At 32.7% G+C, this 25,233-nt stretch overlaps 2 protein-coding genes across 3 annotated transcripts; one reads left to right on the forward strand and one right to left on the reverse strand.

Annotated features, from left to right (window-relative positions):
• Nucleotides 1-1,176: 1,176 nt before the first annotated feature.
• LOC122516903 (protein ST7 homolog) lies at nucleotides 1,177-4,108 on the forward strand. Its single transcript, XM_043635116.1, has 2 exons — nucleotides 1,177-2,228; nucleotides 2,337-4,108. Exons 1-2 carry the CDS (start codon nucleotides 1,802-1,804, stop codon nucleotides 3,458-3,460), a joined length of 1,551 nt encoding a protein of 516 aa, XP_043491051.1. The 5' UTR covers nucleotides 1,177-1,801; the 3' UTR covers nucleotides 3,461-4,108.
• A 1,920-nt stretch (nucleotides 4,109-6,028) lies between these two features.
• Nucleotides 6,029-20,522, reverse strand: LOC122516899 (phosphatidylinositol 4-kinase beta). 2 transcript variants are annotated; one of them, XM_043635106.1, is made up of 12 exons: nucleotides 19,560-20,522; nucleotides 10,240-10,494; nucleotides 9,235-10,106; nucleotides 8,951-9,068; nucleotides 8,731-8,865; nucleotides 8,491-8,657; nucleotides 8,273-8,403; nucleotides 7,957-8,187; nucleotides 7,556-7,873; nucleotides 7,045-7,421; nucleotides 6,490-6,962; nucleotides 6,029-6,378 (listed from the first exon to the last, which is right to left on the reverse strand). In XM_043635106.1, exons 2-12 carry the CDS (start codon nucleotides 10,425-10,427, stop codon nucleotides 6,191-6,193), a joined length of 3,198 nt encoding a protein of 1,065 aa, XP_043491041.1. In that variant the 5' UTR covers nucleotides 10,428-10,494; nucleotides 19,560-20,522; the 3' UTR covers nucleotides 6,029-6,190. The 2 variants fall into 2 exon arrangements, with proteins under 2 accessions (XP_043491041.1, XP_043491042.1); XM_043635107.1 differs by lacking the exon at nucleotides 10,240-10,494.
• Nucleotides 20,523-25,233: the final 4,711 nt, after the last annotated feature.

Consider the following 25,233-nt stretch of genomic DNA (forward strand, 5'->3'; position numbering starts at 1 on the left):
TCGTCTTATTCTTATTCATCTTCTTCTTCTTCTTCTTCTTTAGAACACATGTCTTTGGACCATTCGTTCTTAGGGTGCGCTTCAAGGAAAATGAATCACATACATACATACATAAATACATATATATATATATATAAATACATATATAAATACATACGTATATGCCTGAGCTCCTCGTTAGTTCATAATTAACGTCAACATCATTACTGTCGCGTTTATTAAAGTGAAATAATTTTCAATTCTTTCTTAATTGTTCTCCCGTTATTCATCGAGATGCAGTATCTCGATTTATATATACATACATTATGAATATTATGTTCTATATAGATCCATACTCAGATGTCTCTTACCTTTAACAAGATAAAAAGAAAAGAGATGTATCTACTACGAATATTACAATGAATATTGCTATTAGTCGAAACGTATTTGCATTTAGTGAGATATTTAATATTTCGTGTACGTTGTGATACCGAGATGCAACGTCGGAGAGAGATACCCGATTGTATAGTCGTCTTTTATCTGGATAATTTAAATCGCGCGTAGATTTATTCGCATTTAAATAGAACGTGTTTCCTTGAAACGTAAACCGAAGAAAAAAAGTGTCTTGCTAAGACGATAGGAAATGTGGTGCAGTTTAGCTTTTGTTTTGATAAGGGTCTAGACCAAACGCAATTATTATATTACATGTTGTAGCCTAAATGCAAACATTTTGTAATAAAATTCAATATATTGAAATAACATATTGTAGAATTGAATCAATTATTATCTTTTATTTTTTTTTATTTTTTTTGTGCTTCTTTTCTTTTCTTGATTATTCTCTGTTTCTCATTCAATAATTAATTATTAAACTATGCGTTTTGAAACCATTTATTTAACTGCTTACGATAAAAGAATAATTCTTTAAATAACATTTATTTCCACTGTGTTAATTAATATACATAATAAAATGTATACATAAGTTAAATGTGTTATTACTTTTGTAAACATTATATATATAATTACTACACAATTCCGAATACAATACTAATTATTTTTAATCTGACAAAGTATATAATTATACGTTTTCTTGTATTTACTTTTTGTTTCTTCATGTATATCTGAACTATTAAATATTAATTATTAAATAAACAAAAATACAATTTGTAAAAAATTAATTCTTAATCGTATGTAATTTAAATCTTCGTTCTTTATTGAAAGCATCCAATAATCGACCAATCAGTTTTACGCTTTGAAAGATCAATAAAAAACTTCTTTCTGATTGGTTAACGCACGTTTGATTAATGTCGAGTAATATAAAATTTATTTTATAATATATTTTTGACTTTTTACTAAATTTAAAAGGGCATAAAGGAATCTTCGTTAATTATATGTAAAGCATAGTTATTTGAATAATAATTTGAACTGTCAAATATTGATATATATAATACTTGTAAAATAATCCTTATCACTATATTTCTCAATCGAAATTTCTTGAAAGCAACAGTGCAAAATTACCATACATCGAAATGTACTAGATGTCGGAATAAGTTTGAGAGCTTTCATTGCTCGAACGAGAATATTTACACGTTCTATCTTTATAAACATGTATTAGTATTATTAAAATCCAAAACAAGAAATTGCAGAACCTATTTTACAAATCATATAATTAAACAAAAAACGAAGAAATTTTTTATTGTATAAAGTTATTGGTGTGTTTTTTATTTTGTATGTCAGTTGATGTAATCTTCAATAATATATTATCTCTCTATAAAGTTTCAACAAAATTAAGACATATTTGCCAACATCGTTGACAGTCACATAAATGGCACATTTATTTACAAGTATGTGGGACTCCTCAATGTTCCTGAGCACCCTAACCCCGAAATTCTACGTAGCATTGACAGGAACTTCATCGTTAATATCCGGTCTTATTCTCATATTCGAATGGTGGTACTTCAGAAAATATGGTACTTCTTTTATCGAACAAGTATCTTTGAATCATATTTCACCTTGGATTGGTGGAGGTGACAGTGGAGCTGATAATGCTAACTCAACTTTAAATAATTCCAATGGTTCTAATCAACAGAACGTTCCTGAATGTAAAGTTTGGCGTAATCCAATTAATTTATTTAGGGGTGCAGAATATCAAAGATTTTTCTGGGCAACTAATAAAGAGCCGCTAACATATTATGATATGAATTTATCTGCTCAAGATCATCAAACATTTTTTACTTGCGAAGGTGATACAGGTAAATATAATAAAAGAGTCTCTGTAGTGTATATTTATAAGTAATAGCTGACAAAACTTAGATATAAAATGGTACATTGTTTCTATATTAATTGATCATATCATGTAGGTAAAGATGAATATGAAATTATGCAAACAGCTTGGAGAGAACGGAATCCTGTAATTAGAATAAAAGCTGCGCACAGTGCTTTAGAAAGTAATCCAGACTGTGCACCAGCTTATATTTTACTCGCAGAAGAAGAAGCTACTACAATCGTAGAAGCAGAAAAAATTTTAAAACAAGCATTGAAAGTAGCGGAAAGTAATTATAGAAAATCTCAAAGTACACAACATCAAGGCTCTATTGCAGAAACGATACACAGAAGAGACACAAATGTACTTATTTATATCAAAAGACGTTTGGCTATGTGTGCGAGGAAACTTGGAAAATTGAAAGAATCAGTAAAAATGTTCAGGGACTTAACGAAAGAAGTACCACCAATTATGAATGTTTTGAATATCCATGAAAATCTAATAGAAGCTTTATTAGAAATGCAAGCATATGCTGATGTTCAAGCTGTTTTAGCAAAATACGATGACATAAGTCTACCAAAGTCAGCCACTATATGTTACACAGCTGCATTATTAAAGGCAAGATTGGTAGCTGACAAGTTTTCACCAGATATAGCTAGCAAAAGAGGACTAACCACAGCAGAAATGTCTGCGGTAGAAGCTATTCATAGAGCAGTAGAATTCAATCCTCATGTACCAAAATATTTATTAGAAATGAAACCCTTAATTTTACCACCTGAGCATGTTTTAAAAAGAGGAGATTCAGAAGCTATAGCTTATGCATTTTTCCATCTTGCACATTGGAAACAAATGGAAGGAGCTCTTAATTTATTACACTGTACATGGGAAGGAACATTCAGAATGCTACCATATCCTTTAGAAAGAGGACATTTATTTTATCCATATCCAACATGTACTGAATGTGCAGATAGAGAACTTTTACCTACTTTCCATGATGTCAGCGTCTATCCGAAAAAAGAATTGCCATTTTTTATTTTATTTACAGCCGGTTTGTGCTCCTTTACAGCACTCTTGGCTTTGCTGACTCATCAATATCCTGATACGATGGGTGTAGTAGCACGAGCAATGCTCGCTTGGTTCTCTCATCCTTTTTATTACATTTTGGATAAGTTAGAAACTGTCTTGCCGTCTAATTTATTGCAACAGCTCTCTAGAATATAAGAAATTTTCTTATGATCTCTATTAACCAAGACCTATTGTGATATTTATATTTTTTTTTCTTCTTTAGATATGCTTCAGAGAAGCATATTTTAGATGTTCACGTAACACGTCTTCTTCCTTAATTACATTTTTATGACTGATGATTGGATATAGCATATATTTATAGTATGAATTAATTATTTAGCGTTATAAGTCAATTAAATCAGTAACCTACTGGAACAGGTAGAAATGATTAAAAAAAAAAACATGTAGAAATGCTTACGGCACTTACCATTTTTGGACTTTCGTTTCTTACTTTACTGTTTTGTTTATTTATTTATTTGTTGCCGTAAATAGTTTGTGCAATAACGTATATAGCTTTTAAATTTAAAAAAGAAATGATTAATACAAAATTTTCATTGTGAATTTTTGATGTATACCTAGGTATATATATTTATATTTTTATATTCAATTTTTTAATTGAATAATCACATAAGCGACATAACTTGTTATTCTGTTTTCTTCTATCAAGAGAACAGAGAAAAATTATGGAACTTTATGCTTGTTGTATTGTTATTGGATTTTGTATAATATATATAAAAACGAAAAAGAACGGTAATGATATAAATGATTTCGAATCAATTATTCGATGATAAATTATAAATTTAATTTTTTGTGTTGTGAATTGGATGCACCTTGCTTGCATAGTTATTTAAAGGATATGTAGATAGAGTACACGTACATATCATTGCATTCGTATTTATTCGATATTTCATATTATCAATAGCTCGTAATGAGTTGAGAGAACAAACAAGACCAGGTATATTCATATTTTGCATATTGATAATGTAAAACATAGCTTATAAATGTTACATAAATGAAATAAATACAATTGTAATAAATCTGATCTTGAACAATTGTATTAAATATACGTAATACAACGAGTATCGACAAATTTAGAAATAAAGATACTTTCTTCATTACATTATAAATTAATTTATATATATTAAAATATAACAAAATTGACAATTACTATTGAATAAATGAATCAACTCTGGTCTGCCTGTCTATCGTGAGACGGTTATGATAGGAGAGAGAGAGATATAAGACACTTGGAAGTCAGAGGGCCCAGGTCTCTCGTACTCTGGGCTGGCTCACCATGACTTTGATTTTGTTTCGAACATTCATTCACTATTAGCCTTAAATAATAACTGATTTAAATTTTTGTTGTTTTGTTTTTATGTACAATACTTCTTTAAAATTTATAATTTAGTTACTTAGAAAAAAAAGAAAAAAAACCAGATATAACGCAGGAATAGTATTAAATAATTATTTCCACATAGCTAAGACAATTTGTATTATAATTATGAATGTACGTAATAAGAACATGTAAAAACTTTTCAAATGTGGTTCTTAAGTTTTACTATAAGAATTATCCTTAATAGATTGTTACAATTATATTCGTATATATTTATATATATTATATTATTAAATATAATATATATATATATTTATTTATACTTATTTATTTATATATATTAGTATATAATACATAATATATATTAATATATAGTAATATTGATCTATAAAGTAGGAGATATTTTTTTTTTTTTGAGTATTCGTCTTCGGTTAGTATCTGAGCTATGTACATGAAGCCCATATACGTTTACACGGCACATACGATTCTTCCATCGCATTTCTAATCATTCTTAGCGTTCCGGATCAATTTATTTATTGCCAAAACGGTTGAATTTTTTTCTTGCGATCTGACAAAAGTCCACGTAGTGTTTATTTACAAATAACAGATTGTCCAGTTCACTATAAAGGTAGCATCGACAGACAGCCCTGTAATCACTTCACTGCATTTTTAGACTTGATCGTAATCACCATTCTCTATAAATAAGGCACCTTTAACAAATTACGCTGTTATAGGCTACAACGATATAGCAGTCCAACACTTATACAATGTTACAAGATCTGCACCGATAGTAGATAACTCGTAATTGTCAATTGAGGCTTACATAAACTGCTGTATTAATACATTGAACAAAAAACGATATGCATATGTAAATATTATGTAACTAACTGGGCACTGTAAACATCAAAAATCATCTCCCGTTTAAAGTTTGCATTCTCTCAAACAGGTATAGTCATCTTCTCTCAATTTTCTTAATATGTTTTTTGTTTATCATAAATTAACATAGTCATAACAAATACTTTATCATTTAATGTTTTATAGCGTTTATAATAAATATATTAACTGTACTTATTGTTTATTACAATCCAATACCTTTTAAAGCAGCATAATTCGCGTAAAACTTTTCCTTTCAAATGCCTCGAATTTCTTCTAAAATGATCTATCTACCATGCCCACCACATTGGGCTGCCAAAGCGACAAGTAAATTCGAAAATCAGACGTAATTGACCTAATCAAGTCAATGGGGTCGATTTCGATTATTTATAATTTTTTATAGGAAAAAAAATAGAAACAAAAAAAATACAGAACAAAAAACAGAAAAATACGAAGAGCAATTTGTTCGCACTAGAACTATATCTCCTTGATCATCGAAAAGATTCAAAAGTACTTTGTGCTCGTGGAATGTTGAAAAGTGTATTTAAAAGTGTGGAAGAAATGCTACATTATTAAATTGATATTATTTGCAACTGTCCTCTTCTTTGTCCATGATAAAAATATCTTCCGACGCCACAAAATTATGACACTGGGCGTGGATGAATAGCTTCGCTTCGGCATTAAAGAGTACCGTTTGCGAAGTACTGATACCGGTCATACAGTTTAGTAGACCAAGAATGGATGCTACCTTCGACTAAATCTTCGACATGACGACGTAGTTGATCTTCCGTCAGTGTAAGATGAAATCTGTTTTTCAACCCTTGAACCGTGGCAGCTCCTCCACTGCGGAAACAAGGAAGTTGAGATCCTATAACGAGAAAACAAAAAAATATTAGAATTTAATGAAGAAATGATTTTCTTTTTATGAACAACGACAAAATATTAATTATTATGCATTGATTACTAAACGGGTTTATACCTGATAACATGATCTCTACAAGATTAACGATCTTTTCCATGTGCTTTCGTGCTGCAATCAAACCTTGAAGAATGAGAGTTTTAAATTGTTGAAAAATTTTCGATTGGCTACCACCCATCACTTCAACAAATTCGGGAGTCAACTTAAATGGACTAGTCTCAAATCCCAAATTCCTAGGTGAAGTTGACAATATGAATCCAAAATCTATATGTATTAGATGTCCATCGCTGTGTAATAAAATGTTTCCATTGTGACGATCTTTCACTTGAATGAGATAACTTATGAGACAATAAGCAGCACAACTTTGCACGAAGTTCTTTTGAGCAATGATGAACGCTTCGGAATTTGAAGGACCAAATTCTCGTTCGAAGTATTGTAAAAGAGTCAACTGACAGTGTTTTTTTATTTGGTGTAAAGATACAGTGTTCAATATTGGTTCTATCAATCCACTATCATTAGATAAACATAAAATCCTAAAAATAATGTCAAGTTGTAATAAATTCTGTATTATTGAAGAACATAAATTAATGTTTGAAAGAATAATTTGTGTTATACTTGTACGGTTGAACCCAAAGTGGAATTTTCTCGTCTAGCCAAATTTTCTGTAACATTGAAAGTAATTGGGAAGCAAGAAGTTCTTGTCTTAAATCATCTCCACATTTAACAATAACGGCAAGAAGTTTCCAAGAAGCTAAATGACCATATGGACTGGATGCTCTAATACGTTTCTGCTTTAATTCCCATGGCTCTTTAAGGACGGCGGCTGATGGATCCTCTGGATCATGATTAAATGTTGCACTAGGTGTAGCAGTCATTTCACTTAGACGTCGTTTTATATCACCAGGTACAAAAACTGGTTCTCGACTGTCAGATGATTCTTGACTTAATTGAGATATCGTATCTCTATCTCTTGGCTTACGAAGTTGTAAATACTATTAAAGTAAAAAATAAAGATTAAATAATGAATTAATATGAAAACAAAAACAAAAGCACATTTATTCTCGATATATTTAGGTGATTCCATTTAGTTGAGACACCCTGCATATAGATATACTAATATTATTACCTGTTGAGTTATTTCATCGTCTTCTTGACTCCAACAATCGTTTGGATCGTCATCGGGAAAATTAAATGCTATATCTGTACTTCTAACAGAATACGGAGAGATATTTTTAACAGGAGTCTGTCTCAGTGCCGTTGCTACACTTTGTTGCATTTCAGCAGAAACCATATTAGATGATGACGTTACATTAGACTGTTCACCACCAGTTAAATTTTCTTCAGACTTTGTATGCCTTAATGAACTTCCCATAATTTTGGTCGGTACAGGAGATGTATATAAATCTTCTACTTCCAATACTTCGACATAAATAATATACGGTGCCTAAAATCATAAAATTTATCAATGTATAAATGAGATAGGAAATAAATAATACTTGTAGAAATATAAGAGCTAGAAATACTAACCTTATCTTTACTATTAAGCACAGCAGCATACTGCGGAGGGACTCGTACAATATGATGCGGTACTATACTATGCAAAGGCAACCATACCCTTGCAGGAAGATTTAAATTAAGAGTGTTAAGTTCTGCTACCAACTGTACAGTCTTACTTTCCTTTGTTGGAATTGTTCCAAGTAATTTACCAATAGATATCAATGCTTGAATAAATTCAAGTTCTGGAGCAAGACGGGGTGCCTATTGTAATGAGACAAAAGGAGAATATTCATCATAATGTATTATTAAAATTAAGTGACTCTTTTATGAATACCCATTTACTTACATTGCAGAAGCAATCGGTTTTTTCACCTCTTAAATCATTTACCACACCTTGGCAGGAATAAAAACAGGTACAACCATTGTCAAATGCTCGACCAGAGCTCAGGTCCCCAAGGCTTACTTTATTAATTGTACCTTAACAAAAAGAAATAAGTACATGAATTTCCGTTACGCATTATGTATTTTTAAATATAAACTTGATTTAAAAAATGTTATATATACCGGAATGACTACGACGTAAGGTTTGGAACAATCCAGTAGCATCCGATTGAGATCTTTGGTGAGTTTTCTTGTTAGGTGATGTAACGTTCTGTGTTAAAGGTAATGGCGGCGAAGCAGGAACTTGCAACGCGGAAGAACGTTGCTTTCGTGTCAGATTTCCTTTCGGCCTGAATTTATATTAAATGTATTATAAATATATTCCTATAATTTTATACAGTATTTTATATTTAAATTTTTTACCTAAGTTCATCTGACAAAATGAGATTTTTTAATTTGGTCCCGTGAGACTTCTTTTTAGATGGCAAATGAGCATCAGAGCTGTACGCGTCTAATAGCCAAGCACATTTTAACGAGAAATCGGCCGATTGTCTACATCTATAAAAAAAAATTAAAATATTAATTCAATAGAAATATTATATAATATATGTTAAATACATTCATTAAAAATATATATTTTCACCTATGGACAAGATATGGATAAAGGACTTCAGTAACATCATGAAGCTGTATATACATTAACACCAATTGTGGCAAATAGAAATCCACTTCGTTATCAGGAAAACTGAACATCTTGTTACCTAAAAATATACTAAATATGTGTGAATTTGCTGTTTCAACGCAAGAATCCATAATGCAAGATTTATCTAAAAGTATGTAAATTCATATCAATTTTTTTTTTTTATAAAACATTAACAATTAACAATTAACAAACTACCAATGAGGAATGTTTGTTAAAGAATTTACCTAGATAACTCTGAACACCTGGCTCTTTGGAATTGAAAAGATAGGATATCGCCATAGACATATCAAATATTTGACTCTCGAATAACCTGAGTAAACATCCCTCCGATGGCTTTGGCTGAACCGTCTCTTGTCTTTGAACCTCTGGTTGTTTTTTTACAGTTTCTTTGTCAGGTTGTGCAGAGGTGCCACAACATAAAGTCATAGCAGCACCTGCCAATTCTCCTTGTACCATAGCCACTTCGGAGGAAGAGTTCTGATACTCCATAGCTTTCTCAGATATGCTATTACAAGGTTCCTCACGTGGGTATTCATGATTTTGAAGTTCTTTGGGACAAAGGACTATACCAGAATGTTCTTCAGTTTCATGATTAGTTTTATCGAGATTCTTTAGTTTACAGAGTTCACGATCACCATTTTTATCAGACAAGGACTCACTAAGTAGCACTAATTCCACAGGAGACACTGATACAGACACCCCACTGTTATCTTCTCCATCGATAACATCAACGCCATCCATATCTCCTGCTTGTGACAAGGTAGAATCGAGACTTTCTCTACTATGTAAATGATCTATACTTGACTCTCTGGTAGCTGTGTTGGTGGCGTCGCTGGAACCGCTGTCGGAACCACAAAGTATACCAGAGTCATCGGATCCAAGACTAGCGAGGTCTTCGCGTTCTCGACTACGTCCTTTGCAGATTGGCACCGTCGTCTTAATAACAGGCGTAGGATTCGTCTCGCATTCTGGACTCGGAGTAACGTCCACCTCAGGGATTCGTTGTAAAGCCGAATCCAGACTTCTGTTTCTATGGTGTAGTGTTAATGTTGTCGCGGCCACTTGAGGCACCGGTGGAAGTAAGATACCCATTGACCTGTAATCAATATTATAATTAATGTCTTCAAGTTTACCGCCCTTGGATCATTCTTATTTCATGATTCAATTATCCGACCTCAACATAATCTCAATCACTATTTTACAAGGTAATACAGAAACTCCTGTAATACCTGAAGTCCAAGCTATGATTTCGTTGATGAGTTGTCAGCCTATTGCGAGTGCTGATCGATGGATTTGGCCGGCCGTGAACGAGAGGAACATTACAATTAAATAATTTATGCCTTTTGATATGTGCCACGCTTTCCTGGCGTGTCGATGATCCACCAGTAGGCACTTTTACGGCTACGACTTCGCTCATATTAAACTTTTAAACAACGAGCACAAGCTCAGCCAACAGTCATCTGCTGTTCATGTTGACAGCTCACCTATTACAAATAGGAGAGAAAGAAAAAAAATAAACATGAAAAAACATTTTATCAGCTAGCATTAATAATAATAATTATTATTATTATTAGTCAACATCGACCGATTCAATTGAAATGAATCGTAACAAATTAAGAGAAGTGTTAAAGAAATGTATTCGTTAGTTATGTAATCGTGTTTCTAATCTGCATACATAACCCAAAAGAAGACAGAACGCTTGACATCGGTTTATTCGCTGCCAATTTTAACGGTGAATGCCTAACACCTGTATACGTACTACGTGAATATATATATATGTATATACAAATATATGTATGATGTGTATATATGTATTTCTTTCTTAAGAAGCAAACAATTTGTGGTAGAAAGTACACACTTTTTTCGGTGAATGACGAATATCTTTCCGAGAAAACACTATTTCTTCGTGGAAAAACACGAAAAGTTTACTGTGATGCGAGACAAATGCGAGGCACGCTTAGTTTCTAGAGTAAAATTTTAATTAAACTCAAACGAGTATGAGTCTTATAAACGTTGCAACGAAACATGTGTATATATATATATGTCGACTTTATAAAAAAAAAAAAAGAGCAACCGAAATTACTTCTCCGCGAATAAAAATCTTCGTCATGAAGTCGGGTCGAGTTTCGGTTCCTTATTTTCTTTCTTTCTTTCTTTCTTTCTTTTTTGTTTTTCTTTTTTCATTCTCGATATATATAATATATAATTTTACAATATATCCAGTGAATCTCAAAATTTGTCGATTCTCGGTGCCGCTCTTGCCTTGTGAATCCAAGTTTAATTCTAACAAGTACACATTTTGCGAATTTAATTAAATTTTTTTCAAGAATTAGGTAAAAATAAATAAAACGCATTTTAGATCAGAACAAAAAAATATAATTGAACAAATTCAACTAATTATAATAATTAGTAGGATGGATGAGCTTATTGATTTATTTATTCAAATCGCAAATTATAAATTGGACGCTGGAACCATTCTCATTTTTTATTCTACATTGATTTTCGCGCGATGTGTAAATTTTATTTACAATAATTGCCGAAAAAATTCAGGTTCGTAAAAAATAAGAAGTCGCAAATGAAAATAACATTATGAAAATTAGTGTAATATTTCGTAGTACCCCTTCCCTCTGAAGAGGAAGTTGCGGGTTCTCAGAAACGCACATATTGGGAATCCCACTGTAATATATCGTAAAAACAAAGTAACGAACAGAATCGCATTAATTCGTTGTACAAGTTACACGCAAATTGATTTGTCATGACCCATTGTGAGATTCTCGTCGTGACGCCGTTTAATAGGGAAAAACAAAACATAAGTAATTGCATATACTTGGGAATACAATCGTCGTGTCGGAGTTGGAAGCTTTGTTTGAAAATGGTGGCACTAGAGAAATTTATAATAGGGAATATGAGCGAAACAAAATTGCATGTAGGTGTGTGCATGTATATATGGGATGTGTGAAAAAGAACATCGCATAAAACATATTGCGAGAAATAAATTTCATATAACCTAGAAACCACTAGATATGAGAGAAACACAAAGATCCTTGTAAATAGGTTTCATGTATGTTTATGGATGAGAAATGATAGAAGAAGAACATAGAAAGATCTAAATAATATATCATTACTGACAAGCCACCAGATAAATGATATAAATAAAATGAAAAGAAAAGTTTCGTCATTTGTCGACTATCAAGAAGTTACGAAAATATAGATGATATATTTATATACTGTAAAATTCCGTTATCGGTTCATCCCAATAATTCAAAAATTATTTTTCGTAAAATTTATAAGGAAAATAAAAAGAGAAAATAACAAATTTTAAATATAAGAGTGAAACAATCGATATAACAAAAAAAAATAAAGATTTTGCGTATTATCGTAATAAAAGAGACACGTAATCGTAGGGAACATTTCAACACAAGTTGAGAACTATTTCCGGTAGGTAAGTGAAACGTCGATTCTATATAAGTTAAAGGTTAGATCCAATCAACGTTTCATTCTATTTTACTGTCTCCTCGAGCTCAATCATACAATTAACACCTATTTCTATGATCAAAGGAATGATCTAGGATTGAAATCATTTCTTCGATGTCCTTTATCAAATAAGTTTTGAGCTTATACGTTCATACATGTTGCGTTATTGGAATGTTACGTTGAAATTATTTGATTTTTTTTTCTTAATATGGTTATGTTTCAGAATAATAATTTACTGTAGGAAAATGAGATAAAATTCTTCGAACTAGTTACGCCCACGATCATTCGAAAATGATTAGATTTATTATGCACTCTAGAGAATGTATTTCTTTTTTTCAATGTCATTTGAATATTTAAATATTGTCAGCCTCGTAACTTTGTTCTTGCAGTAGATCGATAGAAGGAAAACAAACTTTGCAGTCATTTAAACAAGTTAATGAACTTTTTTTTTCGATAAGGCCAATTTTCTGAAGTGCATGATTTATCCACTTACGCTTGATACTTGGCAAACTGCCAGGACTTGAAATCTTTAATCGAATTAACTGTGTTCACACAAGTGTTAACACAATCAATCGCTGTTGAATGTCTAAAGGATTTTCAAGAATTTAAGGATTTATTATATCTTGAAATTCTTTTTACTTTTTGAAATTCCTCGAATACGAATAAACAAAGTTTAAATGCTAATGTTCAATATAGAAAAGGAAATAAATTCATTAAAACACAAACTCTTGATAAATAAACGTTTTTTTTTCTATATCGCGTAAAGATATTTTATGCTCTAACGTAATAATCTTTACGGTTGAATTATTCTCGAAATCAAATTTTCCAGAACAAATATAAATGTTACTGAATACGACGTATTTATATTATTCCGTATTCGGTTTTATCATACAAACGGATCTCTCTCTCTCTCTCTCTCACTCTCTTACTCTCTCTCTCCTATTTTTTTGTCTTCGTTATACTATATTTCATATCTATTTATAATTACGTAGTATATCTTTTTTATGTCGTGAAAAGTCGATATACAACTTAAAAGAGAGATAGAGAGAGAGAGAGAGAGAAGAAAAATTCTTTTCTCTAACATTACGCTCGTAAACTTCTTGACCTCATCACGGTCTGGCACGGTAAACTTAAAAAGAGAAAACATCGTGTTATATTCATCCATATTCGACAAAGCAAGTTCATTTCGTGAGGAGACTCTCTTAAGAAACGCATATCGTAGTCTTCTCTTACAAAACAACCAGACTCTTCCGTGAAACACAAAAGAGCGTCGAGTTTCACGAAAACGGTACCACGATGTGTTAAACTCGATGTTCGCGTCCAGCCGAGCATGTGCTTTCACTAGTTTCACTTCGTGTACAGTTCCCTTATTCTTATTCTTCTTTCTCCTTCTCCCTTTCGCTTAACTTCTTTTTTGCGAAATAAATTCTCGAATTATAACCGACAGCAACAACACAACAACAAAAAATAAGAAAAATTTAAACCAATCATCATGTTGTTCCTTGTGCACAGGCGCGCGTAAACATCCATTTAAAATAATTGGATAATAAATTTCACCAGGTTTACATAACATTCATTTGCCAAAAATTACTAACTCTACAAAATATAAACTAAAGAAAATAAAGATATGAATGTACCTTGTTTTTTCTTTTTTTAATTTTTCAATAAATTTGTATATGTTTAAACACGCGTAAATTGTAGAATTAATTATAACAGATGTAGTTTTTATGTTACAAGTTTATTATAAAATAAATTAAGTTTATTCAGTTGCATATTCAAATATTGAAATATCCTAACAACTATTCAAATTCTATTTTAATTACTCACGTTCGCTTTCACATAATTCCATATACATCTCATTATCAAATTATTATTAATTTAAAATTAAATAATATAAATGTATTTTACTGTATAAATACACAGAAAAGTTGATCTCAATCTCATGATATCTCGAATCAAGAGCAAGAGAAGCAAAGCGTGTGAAATTGCAAAGAACCTCCTCTCGACCAACGATTTCTCACGGAATATCGTCCTTTCCGGCGGAAGAGGGTAGGGATGATGACGCCGTAACAACAAATAAAAATAAAAGTAAAAGGAGAAAGAGAGAGAGACAGTGAGAAATCAGTCTGGAGGACACGGCTACCGCAATTCTCATTTTGTATTCCTTGATTGACAAACATTCGATCCCAACGAATTAACGTCAATCATGATTATGGCACGTGATTGGTAGAGAGAAAAAAACAGCATCGTGTCGTTCCATGCATACGCACTTTGATCTTTAGCGCGTATTCCGAACCAAATTAATTTCACAAGTGTAAAATCTTCATATATTTCGTTCAAGTTAATAAGTCATTGATAATAATTATTCATCGTAGTAATAAAATCCTTAAATGGTATTTAAAATGAGATCAAATCGATAAGAATGGTAATAAAATTGTTCTTACTTGTGATAAGGAAATAATTGACGTATTCGTTAAAACGTAAAGAATATAATATACTTTTATGTACTGTGACTATCTAAATTTTATTATAAGTATAATATTTCTTGAGGTCGTATTTAGTCATGGCAGATATATATAGAATAAAAATAATCTATTTAAAATGTTTAGTCATAACAAAATGAATCGATGGGTATTAGGTAAGCAAGAAAATTATTAACATGTATCGCATTTCAATGTATATATATATATATATCTATGTGTAGTCAAGTCTATATTCACAGTATTGATAGACTATTCTCCGAAACTATAGGGATGCACATTCCTGACAAAACATGTAACCTACGCGTATGTATATGTATATATGTATGTAGATCCAATTGACTTGACCTAACTATACAATCATAATCACGAGGCTCAAAAGGACGTATGATTCAATGTGCATATAGAAGAATAAAACGTAAGTATTCGGTGAAAACACTTGTGCAAATCACCATCATCACCTACGATTCTTGAAAATAAGACGTGAATGTGTGTGGTGTGCACGTTTGAAGTTTAAACCGCCTAAACACCTTTCAATCTGCCATATCTCTTTGCCCGCGCAATTTTACGAGTCGACGTAATTTATCAGGTGAAACGAGCACGATCGCGATAATCTGATATAAAGACTACGTAATCAAGGGGGAATGCGTCGAAGGAACGTGCTCGATATCGTCTAACATCAAGGACGTTTTTTTAAACGTTCAAATGTACGAAAACAAAGGATGGATAATAAGTTTTACATGGACGATAGTTTTTATTTTATCTTATTTCACTGAATAATATACGATTCATTCTGTTCTATTACCTTTTTTCATAATATAAATATTACTCAGTAAAATAATATAATATAATAAAGATTAAGCATGTAAAATTAATAGTTGTAAGAAGAAAAAAAAGGAAACTTTTGGAACGATCTGATATATTTCATATTACAATATTAACATTATTTCTACCAAAAGTATTAAAAGGAAACTTTTTATCCCTTTTCGGTCATAATCCGGAAATCTTCCGGCACGGCTTGTTTACCACTTACTTGCCTGGAAACACCTACTAATGAAAAAAAAAATTAAAATATTAATTCTAAATTATTTTCCAATTATTATTCCATCATTTTTTCTCCTTCAACATTCTAATTTTATATAATAATTATTAATTTAGTAGTATCTTTTACCCTTTTACTTCTTCGTGGATCTAAAATACGCATTTTTTGATCGAAACAGGTACGATATATATTATCGTGGTAGAAATAATGTTAAAGAACAAAGTCTTGCGAGAGCGTGTAACCTTTTTGAAAGAGACCACATCAAACGATTGAAATATGAGATAAAATCAAAACGAAAAAGGATGGGGGGGGATGCGACGTCGCGTCTGCAGTCGAACGTACGAACGTATATATTATACAAACGTATATACGAACGTACGTATAATCTACGAACGAGTAGAGCATACATTGAGAAAAGTGGAGGCAGCCGAGAACAGCCGAGGGAGATCGAGCGTCGCTTCGGCCGGTTCCTCTTACTCTGCTTCTTTCTCTCTCACTCTCTCTCTCTCTCTCTCTCTCACTCACATCTATCTCTAGTGAAGTTCATTTCATCTCCTTCTTGCAAATCTTCTTTGCCGGCAACGTTCACGCGTGACTGCTTCTATTGCGATGCTATGTTTCTGAGGTGTGCGTACTAGGGAGTAAAAGCAAAAATAAGAAAACGAAGGGCCGCCTTGCCGGCGTCTTAAGGGCTCACGATTCTCTATCTTCCTTTCTCTTTCCACGATCGTTCCCTCTTTCCTCTTCCTCCTACCTTCCTACCTACCTATCTCCCGTGAGAATTCGATCGACTCTTCTGATTTCACGGAATCGTCTGTCGGTTGAACCACATCTTACCTTCTTTTCTAACCCTTTCAAGCGTACCGAACTAAATCGGAATTTAATTATTTCCGACCTATGCTTTCTTTCCTACCTATGCCATATTTCAAATATTCCTTTTTTCTTCTTTCCATATCGGCCAATCAGAAATGACGACGCCGAGTAGCCGATTGGTCAAGGGGGAGTTGATCAATCCAATTGTAGTATTGCGTTTGAACGCTCATTGGTCAGTTTAATAATGCACTTATCAAAGGAACGTAAATTATGCAAGAGATACGAGATAAAACACATCAGATACACGTTTTGTACAATCGATAAAACAATATGTAATCTCATCGAGGAAAATTTTTTTAATGAATAAATCATCATAATCATTTTTTTTTAACTCTAACAATAAGTTTATCCTTGTTGTAATATATACATGTTGTTTAATATTCCTGCTCATTTCATGAGATTTCTTTTCATATTTATAATGATGTATCAAAATTGCAGGTGCCTTTCGAAGTGAAACATTTGGTACATCCTTCTCACTATTTCTATCAAGCTTTTTTTTCACGATTAGAAAGTGACAGATAGAAACGCTGTTGATATCAAACTATATAATTTTTCTTTTTATAAGTTTAACAGCAGAGTCATTTCTATTTTCTCGGTAATGCGATAATATACGATAATATCTATTCGTTATCTAATTGAAAATATTGACATATAAGTAAATACTCATCTATTAAATCTACTTTTATTAAACCACAGAACAGATGAAGATTAAACAAACAATTTGTTTATAGAATTGTAAATAAAAATTACTAGTTACAAAAAAAAAAGAATGAAATTAAAGCATTTCCGTTAGAGGATGGATTAGTAAACGTTAATTCCGGATGCAGACGAAACGTTTACCGCATGCAGGATCTTAAGGAGATGCATCCATCCCGTCTATAAAACTTTTTCAACCCTTTGGACGAGTTTACGTCAAAGCTGACGTCATCAATCCATGTGCGATGGCATTGAAAAACAAAAGTATACAAAAGGAAAATAATAAGTATGCAAATATGAACCGAGAAAAACAAACGTCAATAGGATCTAATGTATATACATAAATACAATATTTATCGAAAATTAACAAAAAAAAATAAGAGAACAAGAAAATGTATAGGTAAATGCGGAGAGAAAACAAATTCATGTTTCTATCACGTGACTAACATCTCATCGTTTTCAGCATTTTCGCTGGTCATTCTAACAAGCTGGCAAGGATCCAAAAGAGCCAATCCGAAGAACGAATGAACATTCTGTCCTTTAATTTCGTAACAGTATGTAAACTAAATAATACTTTATTAACGATCGTGATTCGATCGTTAATAAAGTATTAATAAAGTATTAAAAGTGGTAATCCATTTGAATCGTTTTACTTCCTTTCTTATTCATTAAACATATATATTATGAAACATACTTTCGTCGAATTTCACGACTTTCGAAAGAACGCGGCTAAACTTTTCGTACACTTATATATCGCGTTCAAATCGATTCGAGAAAGTCGACGATGCCAGCCAAAACTAAGGCTTTACATATGTATATATACAATCGTACTACTACTACTACTATTACTACTACTACTACTACTACTACTACAACGTATCGCACATCCTGGTTTCTCTTGCTTTGCATTTAACTCTTCTAACAATAAAAAACAGAAAAAGAAAATAAAAGGAAAAAGAGAAGGAGAAATAATTTCAATAAAAGGAATTCCTTTCTTTTATATATCGTTTTCCTGCTACGTGTATTATTATCATCTCAACATACGTGGTACATACTTTTAAAAGCAGAAGTACGTATGTTTTTCAAAGTCAGGCCATTTCTCTCTTTCTCCTACTCTTTTTTTATTTTCCTCAATCCTACTAGCATCAGAAGTAACAAAAATGTAGGAAGGGTCCGCGTCCCTCCCCCCTACCGGCACTGCACTTTGCAATGACAACTACAAACATTCTCTATCATTCTTTTTCACCATTTATGTATCTCCCTCGACATGGAACAACACCACACGCGTTATCGTTCTAACTCCGAATAGCATGAACACCGAAGAATCATCGACCGCCTCCCTCTCTCCCGCCCCCTCCTTTACGACAGCTTTCTCTATTTTCTGTATAAAACGAATTTTATTCGAGAATAATATTTATGTGAAAACAAATTCTAATTCGTTTGTGTTTCCTTTTAACTAATTTATTCCTTTTGAAAATCCATTGTCCTAGATTTGATTATTATTATTATTATTATTATTATTATTATTATTGTTGTGTTAAATTTGACAAACGAGACGGCAATTAATGCTCATTCCTCAAAATGACATATCACGATGCTCGATCGAATATATATGTATATACCCATGTGTATATGTGTATATATGTGTATACGCGTAAGTAAACGATGAATCCCCGCTTTCACACATTGCAGGGAACGAGGTTCCCCGAGATACGTACTCGTGAAACCTCTGCCTGCTAGCTTTTGTTCTTTATTTCTATACATCTCTCACAGATAAAACAAGGATAGTCTTCCTCTATTCATCTCTCTTTCACTAAACATACAGTAAACTCGTCGCACGCCGTACATATATACATATATACATATACATACATGTAGATATACATATATATGTACATATGTCAGAAGAGAAATGTCGATGATCATCACGATCAGGGTGCGACATTGACGACGATGATGTGGCGGCGACTGTGAAATAACTCACCTCACATTCGAAAATCCCAAATTTGTGCTACAATCGGATTGACGGCATACTATCTTCTCGATCACTATTTCTCCTTTTACTTTATTTCTTTTTTCAACTCGAGCTTCGAATGTCTCTTTCTTTCTTTCTCTTTCTCTCTCCCCCTTTCTTTCTTTCTTTCTTTCTTTCTCTCTCTTTAGATAGAAAGGACGGTGAAGAAGAATCCAAGTAACGTAAAGTTGATAGTAATAAGTAGTAGTAGTATTGCTTGTAGTAACGATGCTGCCAGTGAAAGATATATATATGTGTATATATATATATGTATGTATATATGTATATATGTATATTCTTTTTCCCAATGGCAGAGCTCCAGCAGTACTGTCACGCACTAAGAGCGTAGGAGAGGCCGCTTTCAAGCGATTTCGCGCGACGCCCGGCTACGCCCAACAACGACAACGGTGACTTCTTCCAACACTGATCCTCGTTTCTTCTTCATAGCCTCACACCACGTACATTTTGAACGCACGAACCACTCACGACTTTTCCCGAGTTCTTTCTCTTTCTCTCTATCTGTCTCTTTCTTTTTACTTAAATGTATGTATACATACACACATATATGATGTATATACATACATATATATATATATATATATATATACGTATTATATATATATATATATGTATGTATAATTGCTTCTTTCTCTACTTCTTGTCAGTCTCTCTTATTCTTCTTCACCTTTCGAAAAACTTAGAAATTTCTTTCCTCTTCGAAACGTCGTCTCGCCAGTCAGATTCACCACTTAGAAATGTTATGCGTTCTTAAACGTTGATGAGAACGTTGTGTGACCACCAAACGAAAGAGAGACGCGAGAAAGGCGACGCGAGAGACGACCTCGCCAGGCTCGACTGCTCGCGCCGCACGATGCACCGACTGGCACGACGCCACTGCTGCCAACCGAACGCTCGCCTTCCTAAGGCCCGAACAGTACTGAGTACCAGGGCCGTACGTGTCGAGTCTGATACCCGATTCAATTATCTTTTTCTCCACTAGCCTATCAGTCAGTCGAGTCAGTCAGTCAGTCAATTGTCGTCTTTTGTTTCGCCCTGCACTTTTCTTTTCTCGAATCTTCTTCGATATGATTTCAAACTGATAACCAATTCGTAAATATTTGTTTAATAATTTATCATCATTATCGGGAAAGTTATTTATTGATTATGAAATTCATTCTTATAATAAAGAAATAATACTTTTGGTAAGATTTTTTGACGAAGTTTATTCTTTTTGTTTTTTTTTCTTTTTTTTTTTAAAGAATAGAGATAGAAAGATAAAGCCGAGCTGTTTTCGAGAAAATAAATATAACAGCGTTACGTTCCTGGAGACACGTTAATGCCTTGTACCGATGCTAGCTAACGAGATAACAACGAGAATGCAAAACGGTAGGAGAGCGATCGCATGGGACGTCACATATGTGAACGTATTGCATTTCATTCCGATCTATGAGAGGATTGAAAAATCACATAGTAGACACGCTTAGAGTAGAATACGCTCAGAGAATACATATCGAATCGGAATAGACGTATGTGTAGGTGTAACAACGACGCGTGGGTGGTCCACGGCAGGGCTTCGTCCGCCCGTTTTTCGCGTGGGGCGTACGCAATTGGGTATACTCGTTCTATCTTTCTGTTTCTATCTCTTTTCTACATTCTTTCTCGATTCGCTTAATGTTGGCAACGTTTCTCGCTGGGTGTTTGTACGGGAAAGGTCGCGTTGTGCGACGAGTGCAGCTGTACCGAACACGAACCGAAAGCTTCGTGCTGCCTTATGCCGCGTTTACACTCCACTCACATTCCCCGCTAACTCTGATCGAAAGTATAGTTTTGGAAGATGGCGGCAAAAGAACGGTGGAAGAGGGGTAAAGGAGAAAAAGAAGAAGAAGAAGATGCCGATGCCCGCAAGACAAACTCTCTCGCATCTTATAACTATTTTACTTCGTTTCTCTTTTCTCCCTCTCTCTTTAAAAAAAAAAAAAAACTATTTATCATCTTCCGCGTTAGCAGGTTATGTTTCGTTACAAAACTTCATTAATTTTGAATTTTGTTTGACCACAGATCTTCGAACACATGTTTTCTTTCGATTCTTTTTCGATCATGCAAAATGGATCCTTTTATTTTTGCATATAATATAAAATTGTTCTATTTTCATCGCACAATGTAAATGTATTTTTAGTTTTAGTTTTCGCAAGTTCATTTCCAAAAATGTTCACGATTCTGATAAAGCGTCGTCGATGAGAAATTTATAGAGTTCTTTGTTTCGAAACGATCTGACTTTTTAGCACGCACTTTTGCCTTCCCGCCTTTCATACCCGCATCTTTTTCTCTCTCTCTCTCTCTCTCTGATTTAATTTTATTTCTCTTAACCCGTTAGAATTTTTATCGAAGTGAAAGATATTTTTATGGGTTATTTCGATGAAATAAAATGAAATAAAACATTATCATCGAAGAGAGAGAAAAATATTTTTTCAAAAGTACACTATAATTTGATGACAAATGAGAATACAATTATACTTAAAATATTTGATAAAAACAAATAGTATATAGAACAATTTTACAATTCCACGTGCGTTGATATACGCCAGGTATACGCCAAACAGCTGTTCGCTTACGGCGATACACGTTACGATAATTAACTAGAAAGTACGCGATATGCACACACTCATAAATATGTATATAAATATACATCCATGAAATCACGCAGGTGTCACATACGTACGTCGCAAGCAATGATATTGGTTTGCGCCGATTTTTATGACCATCAGTTTCTTTTTAAGTCGCAAAACAACTATCGCCGAATATGTTCTTCTTCTTTCTTTTTTTAAGAGTCTGATTTTAAGCATATTTTTTTCGACTCACGTAAACGATAAAATATAAATACATGTGTACACGATTACAAATTTTATTTGTTATTGTTCGTATTTTATTATAGAAATGATTCAAAATTTTCATGATTTATTATGCAAATACATTTACATTATAAAATGAAATCATGCATAAGAAGATTTATCGTAATTAATACCTAAGATTATATACACGAGATAAGAATGAAAAATATCGTCGATTTAATTCAACTCTTACGTACAAAACTAACCGAACGGTACAGTTGGTTATCGTTTGGACCTATTTAAAAATTTCTACTCGTAAGGAAAAGAAATAAATTACGTCGATTGCAAATACGTAGAGCGAACAATAATAATCCTTGCTAATACTTGTCGTTGCAGTAATTGTCAATAGATAAGAAAGACACAACAAAGAATTCTTATATACCGCTTCGTATATTTGCTTCTTCTTTATGGCTCGTTAACTTGCTATTATGCAATTTCGACTGTGTAGAGGTTGGTTTAGTTTACGGAATAACAATGCTAAATTTGCATGATGCATAAAGAGAAAGAGAGAGAGAGAGAGATGCGGATGTTGAAATTATTTTTCTTCTTCTTGTTTTTTTTTTTTTGGAGAAGTCGACTGACTATGAACGTCCCTCCCCCTCTCATCATATTTTCTCTCTCTCTCTCTCTCTCTAATAAAACCAGTCAGTCGTTGATGCTTCCTGTAATTTTACACGCTTTCTACCTGTCTATAAAAGCAAACTGCGCCTACGAGAATTTGCACGCTTAATGTTTGTCGACGACCCTCGGAATCTTCAAACGTTTCTCTAAGAATTTTGTTATGATCGAGCGAATAATAAAATTATTTATTTTCCTTCTTGGTGTATTCCAACGGTACACGATAAGCTATGACAATTTGAGTCAAGAAAATTCTAAAATTGTTGTACAAACTTGTTTTTTCGTATAACAGTAACGAGAAATTAATTATATACGCCAGTATTTATTATCGCTTTAGAAAATAAAATGCGTCCCCTATTTTGCTTCTTTATTTTTCTTATTACGATTGATGTGTCATGTCAACGAATTTAGAACAAACACGTAATGGGTGATTTCGAATTTCCGGTACTTTTTTGTCTACAGTTCTACCTCGGAAGATATTAGTCATATTTAGAGAGCACGAAGTGCAAAAGTCGTTAAGTCACCACACTGTGATAGGGACGTTTCGTAGTCGTTGAATATTTACGTTGTTATGTTGTACGATCATTCTAGCATTCTCGGAATCGATAAAATTTCTCGTTTTATAATTTTATGTGAAATGCATCTTGCATCATTTATTCCGAATAGTTAATGAATTGTAATAAAATTCTTAAGAATGTAATACTTATAATTTACATATCTTTAATATAAAAAAAAAAGGAAAAAGAGAGAGAGAGAGAAGAAGAAGAAACAATAGAAACGGTTGATTAAATTCGCGTGAAAGGAAGGAAATGTTGTAGTCATACGACGGGATTATCGTGAGAGAAATATCGATTGTTCAATCAATGTCACTTCTAATTACTATCGAGCTGTATTACGCGCCAACCAAATTTAATTACAATTGAATTACATTAGGTTTGCTATTATACGGGATAGCGTCGTCGAGATGCGTTAATAACTTTGGATTAGTAATGAAGCAGTATCATTGGAGTCAATGATAATACCAAAACCGCAACGTTCTATAGCGCCCTAGCTTATTATCGAACATTGATTACATATTGAACGGTTAAATATAGTTCAATGGTATTACGGAGAATCAGTACGTCTGGCGATATTCGATTAGTCGAGAAAATAGTCATACTACGACCTTCAACCTGCAATAACGATTTTCCTTCTTCTTTTTACCTTCTCTTTTTGTCTATCTTCGAATAATTACGAAGGACTATTTAGATTTTATCCTCTTTCCCTTTCTCTCTCTCTCTCTCCCTCGATCTTTTCCGATTTTAAAGTGTAAAAGTCAAACTAATCTAACATAACAAAATTTATACAACATTTCCGTGTTGATTAAAAAATGTCATAACAAATATTTACATTACTTTCTTAAATATTAAAAAATGACTATATTATTGTTACGATAAAACGTACGCCTGTGTATGCTCTGTCATAGTAAATAAAAAAGAAAACAAAAAAAAAGATAAAAAGTAAACTTAGAATGTGTAGCAATGATCGAGCTACATATACACAGTGTCCAAATAATTTCACTATGTCAATCTATCTTCTGATTTCTCCATAACAATTAATTGGCATTTTATAATTTTATTCGATATTATATAATAAAGATTAAACAAGGAGATAATGAAGTATATGCATATATACATATTACTTATCACATAGTTTCAAGTATAACAAGGAGACACTCGTCAAGTGTATTAGCTGAAATGCGGCCATAGTTGAGCAACGAGGAAGGCCGTTACGATGTAACGGCCAACAGTGTGTGCAGTATGGAATGTGGAATCGCGGATGAAAAAACGTGTCACGAATCCTTGACCTCCTCTCGTATACACAAGGTGCTAGCCTAGGAGAGCACTTGGACGATCAACCTCAAGAAAGATGGCTACCTAAATACTCTTAGATTCTTCAATCCTTTTTTCCACGTATAATAGAGTTTCTTAAAGTATTGAATGTTTCGATGGTTTCAGTGCTATTTCTTAGATCTATTCACGCTCAAAATGTCATAGGAAAGGATATAGAAAGATCTATGATCTTGTTATATCCAACTAACTTGTTATCTGTTAAAAAAAATGACGATAATTCGTCTGACGTAATAACAAGATAGATCT

This window comes from Polistes fuscatus, unplaced genomic scaffold, assembly GCF_010416935.1.
Source record: "Polistes fuscatus isolate 324 unplaced genomic scaffold, CU_Pfus_HIC Scaffold2, whole genome shotgun sequence".
NCBI lineage: Eukaryota > Metazoa > Arthropoda > Insecta > Hymenoptera > Vespidae > Polistes > Polistes fuscatus.

Bases quoted from the DNA above. Each gene is read 5' to 3' on its own strand.
- LOC122516903 (XM_043635116.1), top strand. From the start codon at position 1,802: ATGGCACATTTATTTACAAGTATGTGGGACTCCTCAATGTTCCTGAGC. The intron at 2,229-2,336 runs GTAAATATAATA...CATATCATGTAG, and splicing joins TACTTGCGAAGGTGATACAG to GTAAAGATGAATATGAAATT.
- LOC122516899 (XM_043635106.1), bottom strand. From the start codon at position 10,427: ATGAGCGAAGTCGTAGCCGTAAAAGTGCCTACTGGTGGATCATCGACA. The intron at 8,866-8,950 runs GTGAAAATATAT...TTTTTTTTATAG, and splicing joins TATCCATATCTTGTCCATAG to ATGTAGACAATCGGCCGATT. The intron at 8,658-8,730 runs GTAAAAAATTTA...ATATAAATTCAG, and splicing joins ATTTTGTCAGATGAACTTAG to GCCGAAAGGAAATCTGACAC.